This window comes from Oncorhynchus keta, chromosome 15, assembly GCF_023373465.1.
Source record: "Oncorhynchus keta strain PuntledgeMale-10-30-2019 chromosome 15, Oket_V2, whole genome shotgun sequence".
Lineage (NCBI taxonomy): Eukaryota > Metazoa > Chordata > Actinopteri > Salmoniformes > Salmonidae > Oncorhynchus > Oncorhynchus keta.
Genome location: NC_068435.1, coordinates 35,963,953 through 35,991,586, shown reverse-complemented (window position 1 = coordinate 35,991,586; position 27,634 = coordinate 35,963,953). Strand labels below are relative to the sequence as shown.

The following is a 27,634-nucleotide window of genomic DNA, read 5'->3' as shown; positions in this document are numbered from 1 at the left end:
TCTCTTCTTTTTTTTTCTCAATAATACACCTAATTTTACCAATCTGGGAGGTAAAGTCGTTAAAGTATTCAATGATTTAGTTGTGTATTTCGAATAGAATCAAGGCATTAGAATGTACCAGAGGCCACCAAAATAGAGCTCGTTCTACAAAAGAAATTCACCCCAGTCCGGAACACCCTGGCTGGCTATGTTTTCTATGTGTTACTCCATGTACTTGGAAAACACTGTTGAAAGGTCAGGGTGTGCGAGACTGTGAAGTTCTGTGATTGAGGTGGATGGAATAGTTCTTTACCTGATTTGGCCTTCTAACAAGTGGCAGCCACTCACTCTGTGGCACACACACATGCTCTACTTTAATGTCTTCTCCTCTACTCCCACTCACTCGGCCAAACAGTCAGGAGTCTAGACAACACTAGTCTGTAGGGGAATAATGTCAGAGTAGGTGTATATCAACCAGCAAAGATATTGCTGACAATTAATGACAGGCTCCCCCGGCTCTGTGTGCCTGTCTCTGCCTGTCTCTGTGCCTGTTTCTGTGTGCCTGTTTCTGTGTGCCTGTTTCTGTGTGCCTGTTTCTGTGTGCCTGTCTCTGTGTGCCTGTTTCTGTGTGCCTGTTTCTGTGTGCCTGTCTCTGTGTGCCTGTCTCTGTGTGCCTGTTTCTGTGTGCCTGTCTCTGTGTGCCTGTCTCTGTGTGCCTGTCTCTGTGTGCCTGTCTCTGTGTGCCTGTCTCTGCCTGTTTCGCCTGTCTCTGTGCCTGTTTCTGTGTGCCTGTCTCTGCCTGCGCCTGTCTCTGTGCGCCTGTCTGTTTCTGCCTGCGCCTGTCTCTGTGTGCCTGTCTCTGTGTGCCTGTCTCTGTGTGCCTGTCTCTGTGTGCCTGTTTCTGTGTGCCTGTCTCTGTGTGCCTGTCTCTGTGTGCCTGTCTCTGTGTGCCTGTTTCTGTGTGCCTGTTTCTGTGTGCCTGTTTCTGTGTGCCTGTCTCTGTGTGCCTGTTTCTGTGTGCCTGTTTCTGTGTGCCTGTTTCTGTGTGCCTGTTTCTGTGTGCCTGTCTCTGTGTGCCTGTCTCTGTGTGCCTGTTTCTGTGTGCCTGTCTCTGTGCGCTTGTCTCTGTCTCCATCTTTGTCTGCCTCTCTCTGTATGTCTCCTCCTGTCTCTATCTTTGTATGTCTATTTCTCTCTCTGCCTCTCTGTGTCTCTGTCTGTCTTTGCCTCTGACTCTGTCTCTCCCTCCCTTCAGGTATGAAGCTGCCGTCACGGGTGCCCACCCAAGTGGACAGTGATGAGGAGGCCAAGTGGAACCAGACTGAGGATGAGGGGCAGGGTGGCCGCTGCTGTGCCTGTCCCAAAACAGACAAACAGCTGAAGAAGGAGGCAGAGGACTCAGAGTACCGCAAGACCTTCGAGAACTACATTCACAACGAGGTCTTCGAGCCCAAGTACGTATGACATCTACCTCAGTCAATCAATCAAGGACAAATGTCTCTATTTCTCTCTCTACCGCACCTGCTGTCTTGACCTGAATGCTCAGCTATGAAAAGCCAACTGACCTGTTGCACCCTCTGTAACCACTGTGATTATTATTTGACTCTGCTGGTCATCTATGAACGTTTGAACATCTTGAAGAACGATCTGGCTTTAATAGCCATATACTCTAATCTCCACCCGGCACAACCAGAAGAGGACTGGCCACCCTCGGTGCCTGGTTCCTTTCTAGGTTTCTTCCTTGGTTCCTGCCTTTCTAGGGAGTTTTTCCCAGCCACTGTGCTTCTACATCTGCATTGCTTGCTCTTAGGGGGTTTAGGCTGGGCTTCTGTATAAGCCCTTTGTGACAACTGCTGATGTAAAAAGGACTTTATATAATCCATTTGATTGATATCGATTGATTGATAAATCAATCAGTCAAAGTCTTTATTGTATAAATTATAATTAGTTAATTGTGTAATCAGGGTACAAAAGAACCGGCATACATAACATAACACATCATGTACACACACTAGAGGTCAACCGATCGGCATGGCCGATAAATTAGGGTCGATTTTCAAGTTTTCATTACAATCGGTAATCTGCCTTTTTGGACGCCGATTATGGCCAATTACATTGCAATCCACGAGTAAACTGTGGCAGGCTGACCACCTGTTACGCGAGTGCAGCAAGGAGCCAATGTAAGTTGCTAGGTAGCATTAAACTTAGAATGTTTTTTATAAGATATCTTCACATAATCACCAGTTAACTACTCATGGTTGATGATATTACTAGGTTAACTAGCTTGTTCTGCGTTGATTATAACCAATGCGGTGCCTGTTAATTTATCATCGAATCACAGCCTACTTCAACTTCGCCAACAGGTGATGATATAACACAAGTGCATTAACCATAAACATCAATGCCTTTCTTAAAATCAATACACATTAGTATATATTTTTAAACCTGCATATTTAGTTGAAAGAAATTCATGTTAGCAGGCAATATTAACCAGGTGAAATTGTGTCACTTCTCTTGCATTCATTGCAAGCAGAGTCAGGGTATATGCAACAGTTTGGGCCGCCTAGCTCGTTGCGAACTGTGAACTAATTTGCCAGAATTTTACAGAATTATTACATAACATTGAAGGTTGTGCAATGTAACAGCAATATTTAGACTTAGGGTTGCCACCCGCTCGATAAAATACGGAACGGTTCCGTATTTCACTGAAAGAAATGATAGTTTCTGGATTTGACCATATTAATGACCTAAGGCTCATATTACTGTGTTTATTATATTATAATTAAGTCTATGATTTGATATTTGATAGAGCAGTCTGACTGACCGGTGATAGACAGCAGCATGCTCGTAAGCAGTCATTCAAACCTTACTGCGATTGAAGCACAGCGCTGTTTATGACTTCAAGCCTATCAAATTCCGAGATTAGGCTGGCAATACTAAAGTGCCTATTAGAACATCCAATAATCAATATGTATATTTGTATATGAAATACAAATGGTATAGAGAGAAATAGTCGACACGTCATAATTCCTATAATAACTATAATATAATAACTACAACCTAAAACTTCTTAACTGGGAATATTGAACCACCAGCTTTCATATGTTCTGAGCAAGGAATTTAAACGTTAGCTTTTTTACATGGCACATACTGCACTTTTACTTTCTTCTCCAACACTTTGTTTTTGCATTGTTTAAACCAAATTGAGCATGTTTCATTATTTATTTGAGACGAAATAGATTTTATTTATTTATTATATTCAGTTAAAATAAAAGTGTTCATTGTTCATTCAGTATTGTTGTAATTGTCATTATTACAAATATATATATAAAAATCATCCAATTAATCGATATCGGCCATTTTTGGTCCTCCAATAATCGGGATCGGCGTTGAAAATTCATAATTGGTCGACCTCTAACACACACACATTCACAATGTGTTTTAGGTAAGCTGTCGTCATTCATCATTTGTACCGCCATCCCTTCCCTTCCTGTTGTCAGACAAGCTGAGCGATCTTTACCTGCATACTGTTTCCCCAGCAACACACATCATCCAACTCGGATAACACAGGGCTGGGTTGCGTCCCAATAATCTCTCCTTTCTCCCGGTGTTCATGGATTTGAAAAGAAATGACTGACATGGAAACTTTTTCTAGCCCATGTCTACACCGGCGGGCATGCTTTGAAATGTATGGGGAGTAGTGAACGAGTGCACACTTCACAGGAGGAAAGAGAGACTGTTGGGACACAACAGTTATTTTTTCTTCAAGGCTAATTGAATCCTCATTTCATTTAGTGCCTTATGAATACGACTCAGCAACCTACCCAGTAGCAATAAACTCAACATAATGGTGTGATATATATAGCAAATAGTTGTTATAATAAAATAAATTATTGATTTGATTAATTAATTGATTATCCCTCATTCCCTCCAAGACCAAGACAGCGCCGCTCCGCCATGGGCGTAGCCAATCAGACGCTGCCGTCATTCGCGGCGACGCCCACCACCCTGTCCGAAGGTTTCGCCACCCGCGGCCCAGACAGTGATGATGCAAATGGAGTGGAGAGCACTAAAATCCAGCTGACAGTGTTTTCCAAGGAGTCTACGGTCATCTCCGGCCTCCGACACTTTACCTCGTACCAGATCGATGTGCTGGCCTGCAACCACCCCACAGACCCCTCACGCTGCAGTATGGCAGCCTTCGTCTCAGCTCGCACCATGCCTGAGGGTGAGGCTATCTACATACTAGTACACTACACATACACGCACACCCACTACTTAAAGCGATACTTTGGTAATGAGGCCTTTTATCTACTTTCCCAGAGTTAGATGAACTCATGGATTCCATTTTGATGTCTCTGTGTCCAGTATGAAGAAAGTTGGACGTAGTTTCGCAAGCCAATGCTAACTAGCGTTAACGTAAAGTCCGTGGTATCTGCTTGCATAAAAAGTGATTTCGACTCTGGGGAAGTAGAAACAGGCCCTCATTACCAAAATCCCAAAGTATCCCTTTAAGAAACCACTGTAAGAAGTAATAAACCAGTTTAATATGATGATTTCTTGTCTACCTTTGCACAGTATTTCTAGACCAAGGATGTTTGTAGTAGTAGGATAGTAATGAGGCCATTTTAAAACCTTGTGTATCCTGTCTACAGACAAAGCAGATGACATAGTGGGGCCCATCAGCTATGACGTGACTGAGTACACAGTTCATATTAAGTGGCTTGAGCCGAATGCCCCCAACGGCATGATCATCCTGTATGAAGTCAACTATAAGAGACTGGGAGACACAGAGGTGAGAGCTCTCATACATGACACGCAGGCACATAAGCAGACACACACACACACACACACACACGTATGCAAACACACACAGGTACGCAAGCATAAACACACACACAAGCAGGCGCATGCATGCACGCACACACAAACAGACAAATACTGAACACTGGATGTGCCCTATAGTCTCACTTAATATAATACAGTCTCTCTGTGCTCTCATTTAGTGAATAGGACCGTTAATGGAAAAGTAATAATAGCCCGATGTTGCATCAGCGCTGTGTTTTCATTACCATGGAAACGCTGCAAAGGCCATAGTCATCGCTGATGTTGAAAACAACATAATCACTCCGGTGGTTCTCAAATAATAGTTATTGCACAAACATGTTTTTCTCAAATCAGGTCATTAGTTTTATTATTGGCTTATATGCAATGATTTCAAAACGCATCTGATTCACACAGACATTCTATTCTATTTGCTCCCAATCTTAAGTCTATTATTACGCATGGCCTGTTTTATCAATTCCTCTTCTCAATCAATCAACAAAAAATATATATCTTAAGTGGCTTATTCAGCCCTTCTCCTGTCCCCTCCAATTCCTCTCCTCTTACAATGCAGATAAATTAAAGTAAAGTGTGTGTTTGTTCTAGGAGCTGCACCACTGTGTGTCCAGGAAGATGTACCAGCAGTCGGAGGGCTGCAAGCTGAGAGTGGTGCATCCTGGGAATTATACCGTGAGGATCCGAGCCACCTCGCTGGCAGGAAACGGCTCCTGGACTGACCCCACGCACTTCTATGTAGAAGACCTGCGTAAGAGACATACACACACACCACAGACAGCTTGACCAATCAGTGAATCAATCAAATATAAGTTGTATATGCAGCTTTTACATTAGCAGTACCAGAAACCTGGCCTAAATCTCCTAAACATTAGAGCACACCGAGGCACAGTAAAATTAAGAAAATAATTGTATGTGACCATAACTGACTTTCTCCATGGCGATGTGTTTTTAGGGGTGGATCCATCCAACATGTTGAAGATTATCATTGGTTCAGTCATTTTTATCGTTTTGCTGATACTGATGACAGCGGGAGGATTCCTCATGTTCAAGAAGAAGTGAGTATTATTCGTACACCAGTTGTATTTATAGGCTTTTTTTACAGCCCAGCACTAACACATGACTCAACTAATAGTGTTCTAAATTTCCATTTGATTTCATTCAAGTTGGCTGGATGTCCTTTGGGTGGGGGACCGACCATTCTTCATATCAAACTTTATTTGCCACATGCGCCGAATACAACAAGTGTAGACTTTACCGTGAAATGCTTACTTACTACAAGCCTTGATACACACTGGAAACGGTTGAGCGTGAAAAACCCAGCAGCGTTGCAGTTCTTGAAACACTCAAACCGGTACACCCTGGCACCTACTACCATACCCCGTTCAAAGACACTTCAATCTTTTTTCTTGTCCATTCATCCTCTGAATGCTACACATACACAATCCATGTCTCAATTGTCTCGAGGTTTAAACATCCTTAACCTGTCTCCTCCCCTTCATCTACACTGATGGATGTGGATTTAACAAGTGGCATCAATAATGGATCATAGCTTTCATCTGGTCAGTCTGTCATGTTTTGGGCACTCGAGTGTATAATCATGATATATTATTAACCCCTACCTCCTTGTGTTCCCTCAAGGCAAACCCAGGGCCCCTCTGGACCCCTCTACACATCCTCCAACCCAGAGTACCTTAGTGCTGCTGACAGTAAGGACACATTATAATAATATTCTTTGTTCTCAGCTGACCTTTGTGAATACTTCTGTTTAAAAGCGCAGCTGACTGGATTTTGATGTTCAAACTAGTATACCATGTAAATAGACAACTGACACATACTAGCTGTCACAACATTAGCACTATGGTGGATGTCTATGAGAATCAGAGATGTAGAATGTACAAGACTTGATTGTTACTGTCTAGTAGTGTCCAGCCATTGACTGTGTGTGTGTGATGTGATCTGCAGTGTACGAGCCAGACGACTGGGAGGTGGGCAGAGATAAGATCAACATCCTGCGTGAACTGGGTCAGGGCTCGTTCGGCATGGTCTACGAGGGCATCGCCAAGGACATCGTGAAGGGAGAGCCGGAGACAAGTGTGGCGGTGAAGACGGTCAACGAGTCGGCCAGTCTGAGAGAGAGAATAGAGTTCCTCAACGAGGCCTCCGTCATGAAGGGCTTCACCTGCCACCATGTGGTAAGAGGCCTACAGAGGTTATAGGGGATGCCACCTTACGTTTACATTTTTGTCATTTAGCAGCTTGTAATAAGGATCAATCAATAAAAAAAAATTATAAAGCCCTTTTTACACCAGCCGATGTCACAAAGAACTATACAGAAACTCAGCCTAAAATCCCAAACATTAAGCAATGCAGGTGTAGAAGCATGGTGGCTAGGAAAAACTCCCTAGAAAGGCAGAAACCTAGAGAGGAACCAGGCTATGAGGGGTGGCCAGTGCTCTTCTGGCTGTTGGAGGTTATAACAGTACATGGCCAAGATGTTCAAATGTTCATAGATGACCAGCAGGGTCAAATAATAATAATCACAGTGGTTGTAGAGGGTGCGACAGGTCAGCATCTCAGGAGTAAATGTCAGTTGGCTTTTCATAGCCGAGCATTCACAGTTAGAGACAGCAGGTGCGGTAGAGAGAGAGAGTCGGGTCCGGGACAAGGTAGCACGTCCAGTGAACAGGTCAGGGTTCATAGCCGCAAGCAGAACAGTTGAAATTGGAGCAGCAGTACGACCAGGTGGACTGGGGACAGCAAGGAGTCATCAGGCCAGGTAGTTCCTGAGGCATGGTCCCAGGGTTCAGGTCCTCTGGGAGGAGAGGGAGAGAGAGAATTAGAGGGAGCATACTTAAATTCACACAGGACACTGGATAAGACAGGATAAATACTCCAGACATAACAGACTGACGCTAGCCTCCCGACGCAAACTATTGGTGAGGAAGGTGAGACCACCACATACCATGATCATGAATAGTAGAATTGTCTTCAAAAAGTAGGTTGGTAGCTGCCACAGTTCAAGAATCAAAGCAAGTAAGGTCCACTGGATGTCATAAGGTGTATGCACCAATTTGTAAGTCGCTCTGGATAAGAGCGTCTGCTAAATGACTTAAATGTAAATGTAAACAAAATATTCCCTCAGGTGCGTCTGATGGGTGTGGTCTCTAAGGGCCAGCCCACTCTTGTTGTCATGGAGCTGATGACACACGGTGATTTGAAGAGCTACCTGCGCTGCCTCCGCCCGGACTCAGAGGTACATACACACACACACACACACTCTACTGCCCCCTTGTGTCTTGTTGGAAACCAGACTAGTCTTGCACTGTCTCTAGCTGGCTGGCTGACCAACTCTGCTGGCCAGAGCGAGACTAAATTACACCCGATTCCCTATATAGTGCACTTTTGACCTGAGCTCTAGGCCCTGGTCAAAAGTAGTGCATGCTATACGGAATTGGGTGCCGTTTGGGATGCAACCTAGAATTATTGTGGCCCCCATGTTTTGTAAAATAGCCCTCTTATTAATAAATGTTTTATTGTTTATTTTTTTACAGAATAACCCTACAGGGCGCCCGCCCCCCACTCTGAAGGAGATGATTCAGATGGCAGCAGAGATAGCAGACGGCATGGCCTACCTCAACGCCAAGAAGTTTGTCCACAGAGACCTGGCTGCTAGGAACTGCATGGTGGCGCAGGACTTCACTGTCAAGATAGGAGGTAGACTACACATATATACACAAGAGCTGGGATGATAAACCAAAAATGATCAATATTACCTTATTTTGCTTATGACGGTCATTTTTTGTGATTTTGCTACACAACGTTCCTGTAGGTTGTTCTAAACCCATTATTTGGTCAACAGTAATAGCCTATGTATTATTGTTTGTTCCTGTTATGAAAGTATCTGCCTGTTTCCCTTTGGCTGCTGTGTGAGCGAGCCACTCTCACTCCCTCTCCCGACTGCGCACGAGCGAGGGAGAAATGCATTCTGAGAATTTGATCGTTGCTCAAAATACAATTGCGGGAAAAATACTGTTTTTAAATCAACTACCGTTGTCCTAGTTACAGAGAGGAGAGTCACAGCTTTCTGTGATTATATAATTGATATATTTTGAGTTCATAGCACCACTTTATTTAGTATGGGTTTTGTTGTGGAGCCGAGTGGAGCGCTCCACTTGCGGTAAATAGACCTACATCAAGTAGCCTAGGCCTAGTGCTGGAAAGGTTTTGTACAACATTACATTTACTAATAGATTAATCAATTAGCCTACATGGCTATCCAGCAAAAAAATCCTATTTAGAGTAAGTCTAGCGAAGTGTTTTGAGTTCCCACTTCCTCAGGCGGTGAATAATATAGCCTAGGCCACAAAGATGTCTGCAAATTCCTCTCCGAAGCACCCAAAGATAAATATGATCATTCTGGATCCTATTTTGACCGGTTGCACCTAAAAATATAAATCATGCATTCCGTGGATATGTTAGATGACATAGCTTTTTTAATCATAGGCTACCATCTGTTGTCTTACTTGGCACTGGGAAAAAGATGTATAGAGCCCTGCCGCTAATGTAAAGTAACTGTCCATTAAAAACTAAATGTATTGTTTGGTGTATTTATCGTTATCGTGCAAAATAGTTACGTTTTTCGCGTTATGACTTTTTGTCCATATCGCCCAGCTCCATTATATACACACACAAATGGCCGACAGTACTTGACTGTCAAGATAGGAGGTATGGCAACTCACCACCTTACTTTTAAAGGAGGGGAGTCGAACAAATTCAGTTGTACTGTTTCTACGGACTATACACGAATCAGTCAAATACACCCTTATTAAGCGTTTAATATGTTAATATAGTTAAAAACCAAGTCAAAGAATATCATTTGAATATTTTTGATAGGGTCATAACAGATCTGTGGGTTGTGTTCTAATTGTCCCCCACTCCTTCAGACTTTGGTATGACCAGAGACATCTATGAGACAGACTACTACAGGAAGGGAGGGAAGGGTCTGCTTCCTGTCCGCTGGATGGCTCCTGAGTCTCTGAAGGATGGAGTGTTCACTGCAAACTCAGACTGCTGGTGAGGACACTTGACTGTGTTTGTCTGTCTTTCTCTGTGTGAATGCTTGCCAACTGTCGAAAGCAGGAATGGGCAACTGCAGTCCTCACGGGCCGAAGTGGTGTCACTGTTTTTCACCATTCAAATGTTATTTGTCACATGCTTTGTAAACAACCGGCAATAAACAGGTACAGAATATCAGGTAGGCTCAGGGCAGGCAGAATGGTCAGAACCGGGGAGACTAGAAAACAGAAACTAGCAGGACTGGAAATGGGAAAACACGCTGGTAAGACTTGATGGGACAAGACAAACTGGTAACAGACAAACAGAAAACACTGAAATAAATAACTAAGATATAATGGGGACAAATGGGAGACACCTGGTGGGGGGTGGAGACAAGCAAAAGACAGGTGAAAAAGATCAGGGCGTGACACAACAATGCAGAGAGGGAAATCTATATACAGTACCAGTCAAAAGTTTGGACACACCTACTCATTCAAGGGTTTTTATTTATTTGTACTATTTTCTACATTGTAGAATAATAGTGAATGCATCATAACTATGAAATAACACATATGTAGTAACCAAAAAAGTGTTAAACAAATAGAAATATATTTTATATATGAGATTCTTCAAAGTAGCTTTGCCCTTTGCCTTGATGACAGTTTTGCACACTGTTAGCATTCTCTCAACCAGCTTCATGAGGTAGTCACATGGAATGCATTTCAATTAACAGGTGTGCCTTGTTAAAAGTTCATTTGTGGAATTTATTTCCTTCTTAATGCATTTGAGCCAATCAGTTGTGTAGTGACCCAGACAATATTATTGGCACCTTCTTGAAGGGGTGGTATACAGAAGATAGTCATATTTGATTAAAGACCAAGTCCATATTATGGCAAAAACAGCTCAAATAAGAAAAGATAAACGACAGTCCATCATTAGTCAATCCGGAAAATTTCAAGAACTTTGAAAGTTTCATCAAGTGCAGTCGCAAAAACCATCAAGTGCTTTGATAAAACTGGATCCCATGAAGACCGCCACAGAAAGGGGGGACCCAGAGTTACCTCTGCAGCAGAGGATCAGTTTGAGTTACCAGCCTCAGAAATTGCAGCCCAAATAAATGCTTCACGGATTTCAAGTAACAGATACATCTCAACATCAACTGTTCAGAGGAGACTGTGTGAATCAGGCCTTCATGGTTGAATTGCTGCAAAGAAAGCACTACTAAAGGACACCAATAAGAAGTAGAGACTTGCTTGGGCCGAGAAACACAAGCAATGGACATTAGACCGGTAGGAATCTGTCTTTTGGTTTGACGAGTCCAAATTTAAGATTTTTGGTTCCAACCGCTGTCTTTGTGAGACGCAGAGTAGGTGAACGGATTATCTTCGCATGTGTGGTGTCACCGCGAAGCATGGAGGAGGAGGAGTTGTGATGGTGTGGGGTTGCTGACACTGTCTGTGATACACAATGAGTCAAATACACAATGAGTAACGATAACTTGGCTATATACAGGCGTGGCCAAAATATTGGCACCCTTGCACTTTTTTCGAACAATGCACCATTTCTTCCAGGAAACTGTTTAAATTAAAACATATTTTGGTATCCATATATTTATGTCTTCAGTGTGCAGTTGAACAAAACAAAAAATTAACTAAATCTTAGCTAATTCCACAAAGAATTCCTACAATGGGGTGGCAGGTAGCCTAGTGGTTAGACCAGTAACCAAAAGGTTGCTGGATCAAATCCTGAGCTGTCATGGTAAAAATCTTGCGTTCTGCCCCCGAGCAAGGCTGTTCCCCAGGCGGCAACGACGTGGATGTCAATTAAGGCAGCACCCCGCACCTCTCTGATTCAGAGGGGTTGGGTTAAATGCGGAAGAGACATTTCAGCTAAAGGCATTCAGTTGTACAACTGACTAGGTTTCCCCCACACCTAAACATGACAAAATCCTTCTGTGAGAACGTCCTGTGGACAGATGAGACCAAATGTATAGCTTTTTGGTAAAGTACAGTTGAGTGATGTTTTGGGGTTGCTTTGCTTTCTCTGGCACCGGGCGCCTTGAACGTGTGCATGGCATCATGAAATCAGGATGATACCAATGTATTTTGGAGCGCAATGTCTGACCCAGTGTCAGAAAGCTCGGTCTCCGTCGAAGGTCATCAGTCTTCCAGCAGGACCCCAAACACACTTCAAAAATCACCCAGGAATGGTTCAAGACAAAACGCTGGACTGTTCTGAAGTGGCCAGCAATGAGTCCAGATCTAAATCTCATTGAAAACATGGAGAGATCTGAAAACAGCAGTTAGGAGAATGCACCCTCTTAATCTGGGATAACTGCTGCAGCAGTTTGCACAAGAAGAGTGGGTCCAAACTGCCAGTACAGAGGTGCAGGAAGCTATAGGAAGCGCTTGATTGCAGTTATTTTGACCAAAGGCTGTGCTACCAAATATTAAGTCTAGGGTGTGAATTCTAATAATTGTGGAGACCAAATGCTTTTTTCAATTTCAACTTATTTTTAGTTACTTTAAAAAAGTACATGGGTGCCAATATTTTTGTCCATGACTGTATACGGGGTACCGAGTCGATATGCAGGGGTACGAGGCAATTTAGGTAAATATGTAAATATAGGTAGGGGTAAAGTGACTCTGCAACAGGATAGATAATAAATGGTGGCAGCAGCGTATGTGATGAGTCCAAAGAGATTGCAAAAAGAGTCAATGCAGATAGTCCGGGTAGCTATACAGAGCAGCGCAGAGCCGTTGAGCATAGTTGTTGTGAAGGAAAGTGTCCCTGGGTCACAAATTTCTTGTTAACAAACTATAGTTTTGGCAAGTCGGTTAGGACATCTACTTTGTGCATGACACAAGTATTTTTTCAACAATTGTTTACTGACAGATTATTTCACTTAGAATTCACTGCATTACGATTCCAGTGGGTCAGAAGTTTACATACACTAAGTTGACTGTGCCTTTAATAGCTTGGAAAATTCCAGAAAATGTCATGGTTTTAGGAGATTCTGATAGGCTAATGGACATAATTTGAGTCAATTGGAGGTGAACCTGTGGATGTATTTCAAGGCCTACCTTCAAACTCAGTGCCTCTTTGCTTGACATCATGAGAAAATTTAAATACATCAGCCAAGACCTCAGAAAGATATTGTAGGCCTCCACAAGAAATTTCCAAACGGCTGAAGGTACCATGTTCATCTGTACAAACAATAATATGCAAGTATAAACACCATGGGACCACGCACGCAGCCATCATACCGCTCAGGAAGGAGACGCGTTCTGTCTCCTACCGATGTACGTACTTTGGTGCGAAAAGTGCAAATCAATCCCAGAACAACAGCAAAGGAGCATGTGAAGATGCTGGAGGAAACCGGTACAAAAGTATCTATATCCACAGTAAATCTGGTCCTGTATCAACATAACCTGAAAGGCCGCTCAGCAAGGAAGAAGCCACTGCTCCAAAACTGCCATAAAGAAAGCCAGACTACGGTTTGCAGCTGCACATGGGGACAAAGAAAGTACTTTTTGGAGAAATGTCCTCTGGTCTGATAAAACAAAAATAGAACTGTTTGGCCATAATCACCATCGTTATGTTTGGAGGAAGAAGGGAGAGGCTTGCAAGCCATAGAACACCATGCCAACGGTGAAGCATGGGGGTGGCAGCATCATGTTGTGGGGATGCTTTGCTGCAGAAGGGACTGGTGCACTTCACAAAATAGATGGCATCATGAGGAAGGAAGATTATGTGGATATATTGAAGCAACATATCAAGACATCAGTCAGGAAGTTAAAGCTTGGTTGCAAATGGGTCTTTCAAATGGACAATGACCCCAAGCATACTTCCAAAGTTGTGGCAAAATGGCTTAAGGACAACAAAATCAAGGTATTGGAGTGGCCATTACAAAGCCCTGACCTCAATCGTATAGAAAAGTTGTGGGCAGAACTGAAAAGGCGTGTGTGAGCAAGGAGGCCTACAAACCTGACTCTGCTCTGTCAGGAGGAATGGGCCAAAATTCACCCAACTTATTGTGGGACGCTTGTGGAAGGTTACTCCAAAAGTTTGACCCAAGTTAAACTATTTAAAGGTAATGCTACCAAACACTCAATTAGTATATGTACATTTCTGACCCACTAGGAATGTGATGAAAGAAATAAAAGCTGAAATAAATCATTCTCTCTACTATTATTCTGACATTTCACATTCTTAAAATAAAGTGGTGATCGTAACTGACCTAAAACAGGGAATTTTTACTAGAATTGTGAAAAACTTGAGTTTAAATGTACAGTGCCATGCGAAAGTATTTGGCCCCCTTGAACTTTGCGACCTTTTGCCACATTTCAGGCTTCAAACTTAAAGATATAAAACTGTATTTTTTTGTGAAGAATCAACAACAAGTGGGACACAATCATGAAGTGGAATGACATTTGTTGGATATTTCAAACTTTTTTAACAAATCAAAAACTGAACAATTGGGCGTGCAAAATTATTCAGCCCCCTTAAGTTAATACTTTGTAGCGCCACCTTTTGCTGCGATTACAGCTGTAAGTCGCTTGGGGTATGTCTCTATCAGTTTTGCACATCGAGGGACTGAAATTTTTTCCCATTCCTCCTTGCAAAACAACTCGAGCTCAGTGAGGTTGGATGGAGAGCATTTGTGAACAGCAGTTTTCAGTTCTTTTCACAGATTCTCGATTGGATTCAGGTCTGGACTTTGACTTGGCCATTCTAACACCTGGATATGTTTATTTTTTAACCATTCCATTGTAGATGTTGCTTTATGTTTTGGATCATTGTCTTGTTGGAAGACAAATCTCCGTCCCAGTCTCAGGTCTTTTGCAGACTCCATCAGGTTTTCTTCCAGAATGGTCCTGTATTTGGCTCCATCCATCTTCCCATCAATTTTAACCATCTTCCCTGTCCCTGCTGCAGAAAAGCAGTTCCAAACCATGATGCTGCCACCACCATGTTTGACAGTGGGGATGGTGTGTTCAGGGTGTTGCTTTTACGCCAAACATAACGTTTTGCATTGTTGCCAAAAAGTTCAATTTTGGTTTCATCTGACCAGAGCACCTTCTTCCACATGTTTGGTGTGTCTCCCAGGTGGCTTGTGGCAAACTTTAAACAACACTTTTTATGGATATCTTTAAGAAATGGCTTTCTTCTTGCCACTCTTCCATAAAGGCCAGATTTGTGCAATATACGACTGATTGTTGTCCTATGGACAGAGTCTCCCACCTCAGCTGTAGATCTCTGCAGTTCATCCAGAGTGATCATGGGCCTCTTGGCTGCATCTCTGATCAGTCTTCTCCTTGTATGAGCTGAAAGTTTAGAAGGACGGCCAGTTCTTGGTAGATTTGCAGTGGTCTGATACTCCTTCCATTTCAATATTATCGCTTGCACAGTGCTCCTTCGGATGTTTAAAGCTTGGGAAATCTTTTTGTATCCAAATCCGGCTTTAAACTTCTTCACAACAGTATCTCGGACCTGCCTGGTGTGTTCCTTGTTCTTCATGATGCTCTCTGCGCTTTTAACGGACCTCTGAGACTATCACAGTGCAGGTGCATTTATACGGAGACTTGATTACACACAGGTGGATTGTATTTATCATCATTAGTCATTTAGGTCAACATTGGATCATTCAGAGATCCTCACTGAACTTCTTGAGAGAGTTTGCTGCACTGAAAGTAAAGGGGCTGAATAATTTTGCACGCCCAATTTTTCAGTTTTTGATTTGTTAAAACAGTTTGAAATATCCAATAAATGTCGTTCCACTTCATGATTGTGTCCCACTTGTTGTTGATTCTTCACAAAAATATACAGGTTTATATCTTTATGCTTGAAGCCTGAAATGTGGCAAAAGGTCGCAAAGTTCAAGGGGGCCGAATACTTTCGCAAGGCACTGTATTTGGCTATGGTGTATGTAAACTTCCGACTTCAACTGTATACCGTAATTTCCGGACTATAAGCCGCTACTTTATTCCCACATTTTGAACCTCGCGGCATATACAATGACGCGGTTAATTTATGGATTTTTCCCGCTTTCTCAAGATTCATGCCGCCAAAAAACTGAGCACCGTCACATAATGTGACGTAAATCGAGCGCGCTCAAACTTCCCATCATTCTGATTACGGTAGTAATTTTGTCACCCTCAAGTTGAAGGTGATAAATCTGGCTGTTGGAAAAGGAAATAGAGCTGCTGCATGGGAGCTTGGCCTTAATGAGTCGATGATAAGACATTGGAAACAGCAGCATGAGGAACTGACTCAGTGCAGAAAGACAACAAAAGCTTTCAGAGGGAAGAAAAGCAGATGGCCCAAAGTATTTGCAGCCACTCGACATCAGTGTAAATCGTGCATTTAAGGTGGCGCTCCTTTTTCAGTGGGAGGCTTGGATGACAAGTGGGGAGAAATCCTTCACTAAAACGGGCCGCAGGCGAAGAGCATCTTATGGTCAAGTCTGCCAGTGGGTCCTGACAGCGTGGAGCATTGTCAAAAAACCCACTATCATCAACGGGTTTTGAAAGGCTGGACTGCTGCGTGTTGAAGGGGCAGCATGAGCTCAGCGGGGTATTTGCCTCCGGATGAAAGTGACGAGAGCGACAATGAAAACGATCCAACATCGGATGAAGCAATTCTGAGGCTATTCAAACTCCGACACCAAAGGAGATGACTTCAGTGGTTTCAGTGCACAGGAGGAGGAAGATAGTGACCAATGACTTTCTTGGTAGGCTACTATTTTCATTTTTGTTACAAGCCGTGTTTCGTTTAAAGGCTGTGTAAAGTTAATTTGTTTCAATGTACCGGTAGGCACCTGCGGCTTATAGACATGTGTGGCTTATTTATGTACAAAATACATATTTTTTAATAATTCAGTGGGTGCGGTTTATATTCAGGTGCGCTTAATAGTCCAGCAATTACGGTATGTACTGAGATCATGTGACAGATCATGTGACACTTAGATTCTACACAGGTGGACTTTATTTAACTAATTATGTGACTCCTGAAGATAATTGGTTGCACCAGATCTTATTCAGGGGCTTCAAAGCAAAGGGGTGTAAACATATGAACTCGCCACTTTTCCATGGATTTAAATTTTTAAAAATATTTTTAAAATGTAACGAGTCATTTTTTTTTTCATTTCACTTCACAAATTTGGACTATTTTGTGTATGTCCATTTCACAATCAATTTAAATTGCAGGTTGTAAATGCAACAAAATAGGAAAAACGCCAAGGGGGATGAATACTTTTGCAAGGCACTGTAAGATTGAAAGTTGGTATTCAGCACTCCTAAAATAGTGATTTTGTCAGACAGCATAGGCAGCAGCTCTATACTTTATGAGTTGACTTGGAGTAAAGTAATAGTAATCAAATAAAACAAATATTTTATTAAATTAATGTTGATAAGCAGTAATAGTGACAACTGTGGGACTTTTATTGTTTTATTCTGTGTTACAGCATTAAACCCACACGTATCAAAACCTAAATGGAAAACCGTGATTATTTTTGTAATAACCAAAATGAAACCGAACTGACCTCAAAGAACAATAAATTCCTTAACACTACTTGCTGATGTTGAGTGAGAGGTTGTTGCCCTGGCACCTCACTGCCAGGTCACTGACCTCCTCCCTATAGGCTGTCTCATTGTCGTCGGTGATCAGGCCTACCACCATCGTGTCGCTAGTAAACACAGCTGATTAAACTAATTGCATTCTAAACTGAATATCATGATTATTTGATTATTGGAGTCAGGTGTGTTAGCTGGGACTGGGGCAAAAGTGTGAAACCAATCAGGCCCCTGAGGACTGGAGTTGCCCATCCCTGGTCCAGATGGACAGAATCTGGATCTTCTCAAGATTTTCTACCTACCTATCCAACTATGGAGTTTTTCCTTGCAACTGATTTTTTTCTCTCCTATGTTTTTGTGTGTCTCTCTTCCAGGTCATTTGGTGTGGTGCTGTGGGAGGTCAGTACCCTAGCGGAGCAGCCATACCAGGGCCTGTCCAACGAGCAGGTCCTGAAGTTCGTCATGGACGGAGGATTTCTGGACCGACCAGACAACTGTGCTGACCGGCTGTAAGTCTCACCTCCGTACTTTACATATCTATGTCCAGCTGTGACTGGTCATAACAAGATTAATCATTATTGAAGGGAACTGTATGGAACATGGATTACACTTTTGTGTGTGATATTGATGAAATCGTGTTTAAACGACAACGAACATCAGCTCTCAACTATAAGATGTAACAGCAGCTCCTCTCTCCTGCTATTCAGACACGACCTGATGTCGATGTGCTGGCAGTATAACCCCAAGCTGCGTCCCAGCTTCCAGGAGATCATCGAAATGCTCCACGAGGACCTTCACCAGTCCTTTCAGGAGGTCTCCTTCTACTACAGTCAGGAAAACAAGCCTCAGGAGCAGGAGGACTTTGACCTAGACATGGACAACATGGAAAGCATTCCCCTGGACCCGTCCTCCTACTCCCAGAGAGGGGACCACAGTTCCTCGTACTCTCAGAGGGGAGACCACAGCTCGGAGAGGGACGAAGCGGGTTCATCGCTGGGGTTGAGACAAAACAGCTACGAGGAACACGTCCCGTACACACACATGAACGGGGGAAAGACGAATGGACGGATACTAGCTCTGCCTCGGTCTAGTCCCTCCTAACAGAACACTGTATGGATATTGTATCCCTATCTCCCCTTAGGCCCAACCTTTCCCTCACACAGATGCATAGATATGAATATATTTTTGTTTTGTTTTTTCATTTTATATAGATAAACACTTTTATCACTCAGAGGCCCTCTCGAAGTGTACATATCTCAGGACGTTAATGCTCTCTTGTCAAGATGCCACATCCAATAGACTACGGTATGTATGTTAATGTTCACACAAAAAACACACAGACACAACCACACAGACACTTTTTCTATTTAAGAAAGAACCCCCCGTGCTTCTTTCTAGTCTTTGATCCTTAAAAAATATATTTCCAATCTTCCACAAATGGGTGGCAGTTTGGGGAATCAACTGTGAATCTAACTTTGGGACAACCAGAAGGCTGCTAACCCGAGGACTCTCCAGACTGTCCCTTGCCCAGGCCGAGGCGCTCTCCCTTGGCAGGTCAGCCCTCACTGGGTCCCTGGGGCTCCCTAGGCCATGGAGGTCCACCTGGGTCGCTCAATGTAAAAGTGCCCTTCTCTTCTATCTCTGGCTGTAGCTTGCATCCTATGTCATGGAGCTGTGTCTCTGTATCTTTGTACTCTCAAGTCGTCAACAGACAACACACTTGAGAACTAACTTTTGGATGGATGAATGTATCTAATCCAATTTTAAATCTTCAAGCAAACTTTATCGATCCACTGGAGAAGCTTGTTGTCAATTTTCTCCTCACACTCTGCAGTATTCCAGCATCACACAGAAATAATTAACAGATTTTTGGGGTTATATATTTTTAATTTATTTACGTTTCATTTTCTCTTTGCGTTTTTACAGCTGAAGGATATTTAAAAAACTGTTTCAGAAAAACATTTTGACGAAAGAAACGAGTTCCTCGGAAGACATAGCTGCTTCTTTTTATATATTTTAGTGGGTATAGAAAATAGAAATATATTATTGATATTTTTTTTTGTACATAGTGTTTGACATACATTGTCTTTCACGAGGTATTTCCAGTCTGTAGAAAAAAAGGTTTTACATGTTTGTCTCTAATGTTTATTTTTTTCTAATCCAGAATTCATACTAATAATCATTTGGACTTGTGATAAACCAGCAGCATTTGGTATTTTCTCTTGGCTTGGCCCGTTGATATCAGATCAAATCAAACTGTCTGCTCTTCATAAATAAAGCAGCACGGTGCAACATGACCACGCTCTTTCTCTGTCCACATGCTTCTGTTACTGTTTACTTTGTTGTTGTTTACTATGTCATGGTGTCATGTGTACAATTTATCTAATAGGTCGTTCTTTGCTGAAATAAAAGATCCCAGAAATGTTACATACGCACTTAAATCTTATTTCTCTTAAATTTCGTGCACAAATTTGTTTACATCCCTGTTTAGTGAGCATATCTCCTTTGCCAAGATATGTCACACCTGTAAGGTGGATCAAGAAGCTGATTAAACAGTATTATCATTACACAGGTTCCCCTTGTACTGGGGACAATAAAAGGCGACTCTAACATAACACAACACAATGCTACATGTCTCATGTTTTGAGCAAGTGTACAATTGGCATGCTGAATGCAGGAATGTCCAACACGACGAGATCCTGAGGCACCTTGTCGTGCAATTCATCCACCACCATCACCTCATGTTTCAGCATGATAATGGATGGCTCCATGTCGCAAGGATCTGTACACAATTCCTGGAAGCTGAAAGTGTCCCAGTTCTTCCATGGCCTGCATACTCACGAGACATGTCACCCATTGAGCATGTTTGGGATGCTCTTGATCGACGCGTACACAGCGTTTTCCAGTTCCCAATATCCAGCAACTTCGCATAGCCATTGAAGAGGAGTGGGACAACATTCCACAGGCCAAAATCAACAGCCTGAACAACTCTATGCGAAGGAGATGTGTCGCGCTGCATAGGGCAAATGGTCACACCAGATACTGACTGGTTTTCTGATCCAAGCCACTACCTTTTTTTTAAGGTATCTGTGACCAACTGATGCATACAGTGGGGCAAAAAAGTATTTAGTCAGCCACCAATTGTGCAAGTTCTCCCACTTAAAAAGATGAGAGAGGCCTGTAATTTTCATCATCAATTTATTTGCAAATTATGGTGGAAAATAAGTATTTGGTCACCTACAAACAAGCAACATTTCTGGCTCTCACAGACCTATTACTTATTCTTTAAGAGGCTCCTCTGTCCTCCACTCGTTACCTGTATTAATGGCACCTGTTTGAACTTGTTATCAGTATAAAAGACACCTGTCCACAACCTCAAACAGTCACACTCCAAACTCCACTATGGCCAAGACCAAAGAGCTGTCAATGGACACCAGAAACAAAATTGTAGACCTGCACCAAGCTGGGAAGACTGAATCTGCAATAGGTAAGCAGCTGGGTTTGAAGAAATCAACTGTGGGAAAAATTATTAGGAAATGGAAGACATACAAGACCACTGATAATCTCCCTCGATCTGGGCCTCTACGCAAGATCTCACCCCGTGGGGTCAAAATGATCACAAGAACGGTGAGCAAAAATCCCAGAACCACACGGGGGGACCTAGTGAATGACCTGCAGAGAGCTGGGACCAAAGTAACAAAGCCTGCCATCAGTAACACACTACGCCACCAGGGACTCAAATTCTGCAGTGCCAGATGTGTCCCCCTGCTTAAGCCAGTACATGTCCAGGCCCGTCTGAAGTTTGCTAGAGAGCATTTGGATGATCCAGAAGAAGATTGGGAGAATGTCATATGGTCAGATGAAACCAAAATATAACTTTTTGGTAAAAACTCAACTGGTTGTGTTTGAAGGACAAAGAATGCTGAGTTGCATCCAAAGAACACCATACCTACTGTGAAGCATGGGGGTGGAAACATCATGCTTTGGTGCTGTTTTTCTGCAAAGGGACCAGGGCGACTGATCCGTGTAAAGGAAAGAATGAATGGGGTATATTGATATTTTGAGTGAAAATCTCTGTCCATCAGCAAGGGCATTGAAGATGAAACGTGGCTGGGTCTTTCAGCATGACAATGATCCCAAACACACCGCCCGGGCAACGAAGGAGTGGCTTCATAAGAAGCATTTCAAGGTCCTGGAGTGGCCTAGCCAGTCTCCAGATCTCAACCCCATAGAAAATCTTTGGAGGGAGTTGAAAGTCTGTGTTGCCCAGCAAACAGCCCCAAAACATCACTGCTGTAGAAAAGATCTGCATGGAGGAATGGGCCAAAATACCAGCAACAGTGTGTGAAAACCTTGTGAAGACTTACAGAAAACGTTTGACCTCTGTATATAACAAAGTATTGAGATAAACTTTTGTTATTGACCTAATACTTATTTTCCACCATAATTTGCAAATAAATAAATTAAAAATCCTACAATGTGATTTTCTGGATTATTCTTTCTCATTTTGTCTGTCATAGTTGAAGTGTACCTATGATGAAAATTACAGACCTCTCATCTTTTTAAGTGGGAGAACTTGCATAATTGGTGGCTGATTAAATACTTTTTTGCCCCACTGTATCTGTATTTCCATTCATGTGAAATCCATAGATTAGGGCCCCATTTATTTATTTAAATGGACTGATTTGCTTAGATGAACTGTAACTCAGGAAAAATTGTTGCATGTTGCGTTTATATTTTTGTTCTGTATAAATGAAATCCAATTGTATTGGTCACATACACATTTTTAGTAGAGGTTATTGCAGTTGTAGTGAAATACTAGCTCCAACAGTGCAGTAGCATCTAACAATTCACTACAATACAAACAAATCTAAAGGTAAAAGAATGGAATTAAGAAATGTATAAATATTAGGACGAGTAATGTCGGAGTGGCATTGACTAAAATACAGTAGAATAGAATACGGTATATACATATGAAATGAGTAAAGAAGCATGTAAACATTAAAGTCACCAGTGATTCTATGTATATAGGGCAGCAGCCTCTAAGGTGCAGGGTTGAGTAACTGGGTGGTAGCCGGCTAGTGATGGCTATTTAACAGTCTGATGGCCTTGATATAGAAGCTGTTTTTCAGTCTTCCGGTCCCAGCTTTGATGCACCTGTACTGACCTCGCCTTCTGGATGGTAGCGGGGTGTACAGGCTGTGGCTCAGCTGGTTGATGTCCTTGATTACCTTTTTGGACGTCCTGTGACATTGGGTGCTGCAGGTGTCCTGGAGGGCAGGCAGTGTGCCCCTGGTGATGCATCACCCTCTGGAGAGCCCTGTGGTTGCGGGCAGTGCAGTTGCGGTGATACAGGATGCTTTCATTTGGATGCAGGATGCTTTCAAAAAGTTTGGTTCTTCGGGGCCAAGCCAAATTTCTTCAGCCTTCTTAGGTTGAAGAGGCGCTGTTGCGCCTTCTTCACCACACTTGTCTCTGTGGGTGGACCATTTCTTAAGCTTTTACCTTCTCCACTGCGGTCCTGTCGATGTGGATAGGGGGGTGCTGTTTCCTGAAGTCCACGATCAGCTCCTTCGTTTTGTTGACGTTGAAGGAGAGGTTATTATCCTGGCACCACTCTGCCAGGGCCCTCACTTCCTCCCTTTAGGCTGTCTCGTCATTGTTGGTAATCAGGCCGTCTGCAAACTTGATGATTTGAGTTGAAGGCGTGCGTGGCCATGCAGTCATGGGTGAACAGGGAGTACAGGAGGGGGCTGAGCACGCACCCTTGTAGAACCCCTGTGTTGAGGATCAGCGAAGAGGAGGTGCTGTTTCCTACCTTCACCACCTGGGGGTGGCCCGTCAGGAAGATCAGGACCCAGTTATACAGGGCAGGGTTCAGATCCAGGGCCCCAAGCTTAATGATGAGCTTGGAGGGTACTATGGTGTTGAATACTGAGCTACAGTCAATGAACAGCATTCTTACATCTTGTCCAGATGGGATAGGGCAGTGCGATGGTGATTGCATCGTCTGTGGATCTATTGGGGTGGTATGCAAATTGAAGTAGGTCTAGGGTGTCAGGTAAGGTAGAGGTTATATGATCCTTAACTAGCCTCTGAAAGCACTTCATGATGACAGAAGTGAGTGCTATGGGGCGATAGTCATTTAGTTCAATTACCTTTGCTTTCATGGGTACAAAAACAATGGTGGACATCTTGAAGCAAGTGGGGACAGAAGACTAGAATAGGGAGAGATTGAATACTACGTTTTGGCCCAATTACGACACGGGTGCCCCGCACATTGACTCTGTACCGCCACCCCCTCCCTGTATATAGCCCCGCTATTGTTATTTACTGCTGCTCTATAAGTATTTGTTATTCTTATCTCTTAGTTTTTTTGTTGGTATTTTCTTAAAATTGCATTGTTGGTTACGGACTTGTAAGTAAGCATTTCACTGGTAAAGTCTACTACACCTGTTGTATTCGGCACGTGACAAATACAATTTGATTTGATATGTCCGTAGCACTCCAGCCAGCTGGTCTGCGCATGCTCTGAGGATGTGGCCAGGGATGCCGGCTGGGTCAGCAGCCTTGCAAGGTTTAAGACACTTAAATGTCTTACTCACGTCGGCCACGGAGAATGAGAGCCCACCGTCCTTGGGGGCGGGCAGCATCGGTGGCACTGTGTTATCCTCAAAGCGGGCGAAAAAGGTGTTTAGCTTGTCCAGGAGCAAGAGGTCGGTGTCCGGACGTGGCTGGTTTCCCCTTTGTAATCCGTGATTGTCTGTAGACCCTGCCACATACAGTAGTAGTCAAAAGTTTGGATACACCTACTCATTACAGTTTTTCTTTATTTGTACTATTTTCTACGTTGTAGAATAATAATGAAGATATCAAAACTATGACAAAACACATATGGAATCATGTAGTAACCAAAAAAAGTGTTAAACAAATCTAAATATATTTTATATTTCAGATTCTTCAAATTAGCCACCCTTTGCCTTGACATTCTCTCAACCAGCTTCACCTGGAATACTTTCCCAACTGTCTTGAAGGAGTTCCCACATATACTGAGCACTTGCTGGCTGCTTTTCCTTCACTCTGCGGTCCAACTTATCCCAAACCATCTCAAATGGGTTGAGGTCGGGTGATTGTGGAGGCCAGGTCATCTTATGTGGCACTCCATCACTCTCCTTCTTGGTCAAATAGCCCTTACACAGCTTGGAGGTGTGTTTGGTTATTGTCCTGTTGAAAAACAAATGATAGTCCCACTAAGCGCAAACCAGATTGGATGGCGTATGGCTGCAGAATGCTGGTTAAGTGTGCCTTGAATTCTAAATAAATCACAGACAGTGTCACCAGCAATGCACCCCGACACAATCACACCTCCTCCTCCATGCTTCACGGTGGGAAATACACATGAAGAGATCATCCGTTCACCTACTCTGTGTCTTACAAAGACACGGCGGTTGGATCCAAAAATCTCAAATTTGGACTCATCAGACAAAAGGACAGATTTCCACTGGTCTAATATCCATTGCTTGTGTTTTTTGGCCCATGCAAGTCTCTTCTTCTTGTTGTTTATTTTCTGCAAATAGACCACGAAGGCCTGATTCACACTGTCCTCTGAACATTTGAGATGTGTCTTTTACTTGAACTTTGGAGCATTCATTTGGGCTGAAATTTCTGAGGCTGGTAACTAATTAACTTATCCTCTGCAGCAGAGGTAACTCTGGGTCTTCCTTTCCTGTGGCGATCCTTATGAGAGCCAGTTTCATTATAGCGCTTGATGGTTTTTAAGATTACACTTGAAAAATCATTACAAGTTCTTGAAAATTTTCGGATTGACTGACCACCATGTCTTAAAGTAACGATGGACTGTCATTTCTCTTTGCTTATTTGAGCTGTTCTTGACATAATTTTGACTTGGTCTTTTACCAAATAGGGAATTCTGAATACCACCCCTACCTTGTCACAACACAACTGATTGGCTCAAATGCATTAAGAAGGAAAGAAATTCCACAAATTAACTTTCAACCAAGAATACCCTTTAATTGAAATGCATTCCATGAAGCTGGTTGAGAAGGAAATAAATTCCACAAATTAACTTTCAACCAAGAATACCTTTTAATTGAAATGCATTCCATGAAGCTGGTTGAGGGAATCCCAAACTGAGCAATTGGTGACCAAGAACCCAATAGTCACTCTGACAGAGCTGCAGAGTTCCTCTGTGGAGATGGGAGAACCTTCCAGAAGGACAACCATCTCTGCAGCACTCCACCAATTAGGCCTTTATGGTAGAGTGGCCAGACGGAAGCCACTCTTCAGTAAAAGGCACATGACAGCCCACTTGAAGTTTGCCAAAAGGCACCTATAGGACTCTGACGACGAGAAACAAGATTATCTGCCTGATGTAACCAAGATTGAATTCTTTGGCCTGAATGCCTGACCAATACCATTACTAGCTGGCTTCCACCCGGTTACTCAACCCTGCACCTTAGAGGCTGCTGCCCTATATACATAGACATGGAATCACTGGTCACTTTAATAATGGAACACTAAGTCAATTTAATAATGTTTACATACTGCTTTACTCATCTCATATGTACAGTGGGGCAAAAAAGTATTTAGTCAGCCACCAATTGTGCAAGTTCTCCCACTTAAAAAGATGAGAGGCCTGTAATTTTCATCTTAGGTACACTTCAACTATGACAGACAAAATGAGAAAAAAAATCCAGAAAATCACATTGTACGATTTTTAATGTATTTATTTGCAAATGATTTGCAAAACAAGTACACTTGAAACTAAATGAACCATTATCATCATTGAATCTTGGGAGAGCTCTTTGCCATCTGCACTTGATACCAGTTGGGGTCCTTTGTGACTCACTGGACATAGCTACGCTAGCTAATCTTAGCTAGCTAGCTAACTGTGACTGTTAGCTAGCTACAGTAACTATGTTAACTGGGTGCTTTGTCTAGTCTTAGCTAGACTACCAATGTTTTATAAACAAAAGGTTAGGTTACACTTAGGTTGGAGTCATTAAAACTTGTTTTTCAACCACTCCACATATATTCTTGTTTTAACAAACTATTGTTTTGGGAAGTCTGTTAGGACATCTACTTTGTGCATGACACAAGTAATTTTTATTAGGATTGAATGTCAGGAATTGTGAAAAACTGAGTTTCAATGTATTTGGCTACGGTGTATGTAAAGTTCCGACTTCAACTGTAGCTCAATTAACTATCTAATATCACACAGGATAGACACTAAATGTGTTGACTTAGCTAGCTACCTCTGCTCTAACAGTTGGCTAAGATAGCTAGCTAACATTAATGTTATCTGATGTTAACGGAGAAACTTAGAAAACAACCATGACCATTCAAGAATCTAAGCAAACCACAAGGTCCAAACGAATTACTACAAATACAAAAGCTACAATTACATATTTTGAACTTTTTGTTATCTTCTCCGGCTCGCCTCGATTGTTAACCAACTGAGTGACTCTAATAACGACCGTTGGAAAGACAGACGCGGAGTCGGGCTCGAGCAGCAGAGGCAGCTGCTGCTGAATCAGGTGTTTTTGTTTTTGCTAGCTGCCTATTAAGGATACTTAAGCAACGATTGATGTTGGTAATTGATGATACATGTATGATGTTCAGTGGCAACCCGTCATCACTGGTGGGTCTCAAATCGTCATTTGAGACCCATATGTTTAGCAAAAGAAAAGTTGCATGTTTTGCATGTTATTTTGGCATTAATATGTGTCACATATCAGTTTACAAACAATGTAAAAAAAAAAATGTGTTAATAAAGCTGCATACAAACATGTCTCTTTTTTGCTCTTGAGTAAGGCAGCTCAAAAATGCAGGTTTCAGCCTAGCTCAGTGCTTTTTGTGGTGGTGGGGCAGCCAGCGGAAAATACACAGCGTAGGGGTTGGTAATGTTCTCTAGTTGCACCGTGATTGGCTCAGTGTTCTGTCACGCATGGGGACACTACTTCACTGCAAAATCAACAAGCCCCTTGGGTGCTGCCATAGATTTACATTAGAAGTGCCCATCCAAGAAGGCTCAAGGTAATTGGTAAAATGACATCAAATCACATATCTACCGTAGCTTTGATTGGACTGATCATGTCAACATCATATTGTCAAAATCTTAGCTAGCAAGCTAGTCAAGCAGTCATCGTCATGAATCAAGTCGA

General features: G+C 42.6%; 1 protein-coding gene across 1 annotated transcript in view; it reads left to right on the top strand.

Moving 5' to 3' along the window:
* Positions 1 to 19,877, top strand: part of LOC118394862 (insulin receptor-like) — an 89,387-nt gene extending 69,510 nt beyond the window's left edge. The window contains exons 12-23 of the mRNA XM_035788466.2: positions 1,235 to 1,433; positions 3,915 to 4,207; positions 4,635 to 4,774; positions 5,410 to 5,569; positions 5,774 to 5,876; positions 6,460 to 6,527; positions 6,784 to 7,013; positions 7,964 to 8,074; positions 8,373 to 8,535; positions 9,765 to 9,894; positions 17,825 to 17,959; positions 18,158 to 19,877. Coding sequence (XP_035644359.1) covers positions 1,235 to 1,433; positions 3,915 to 4,207; positions 4,635 to 4,774; positions 5,410 to 5,569; positions 5,774 to 5,876; positions 6,460 to 6,527; positions 6,784 to 7,013; positions 7,964 to 8,074; positions 8,373 to 8,535; positions 9,765 to 9,894; positions 17,825 to 17,959; positions 18,158 to 18,551 — 2,126 coding nt within the window. The 3' untranslated portion in view covers positions 18,552 to 19,877. The remainder of the gene's footprint in view (positions 1 to 1,234; positions 1,434 to 3,914; positions 4,208 to 4,634; positions 4,775 to 5,409; positions 5,570 to 5,773; positions 5,877 to 6,459; positions 6,528 to 6,783; positions 7,014 to 7,963; positions 8,075 to 8,372; positions 8,536 to 9,764; positions 9,895 to 17,824; positions 17,960 to 18,157) is intronic.
* The last annotated feature ends 7,757 nt before the right edge of the window (positions 19,878 to 27,634 follow it).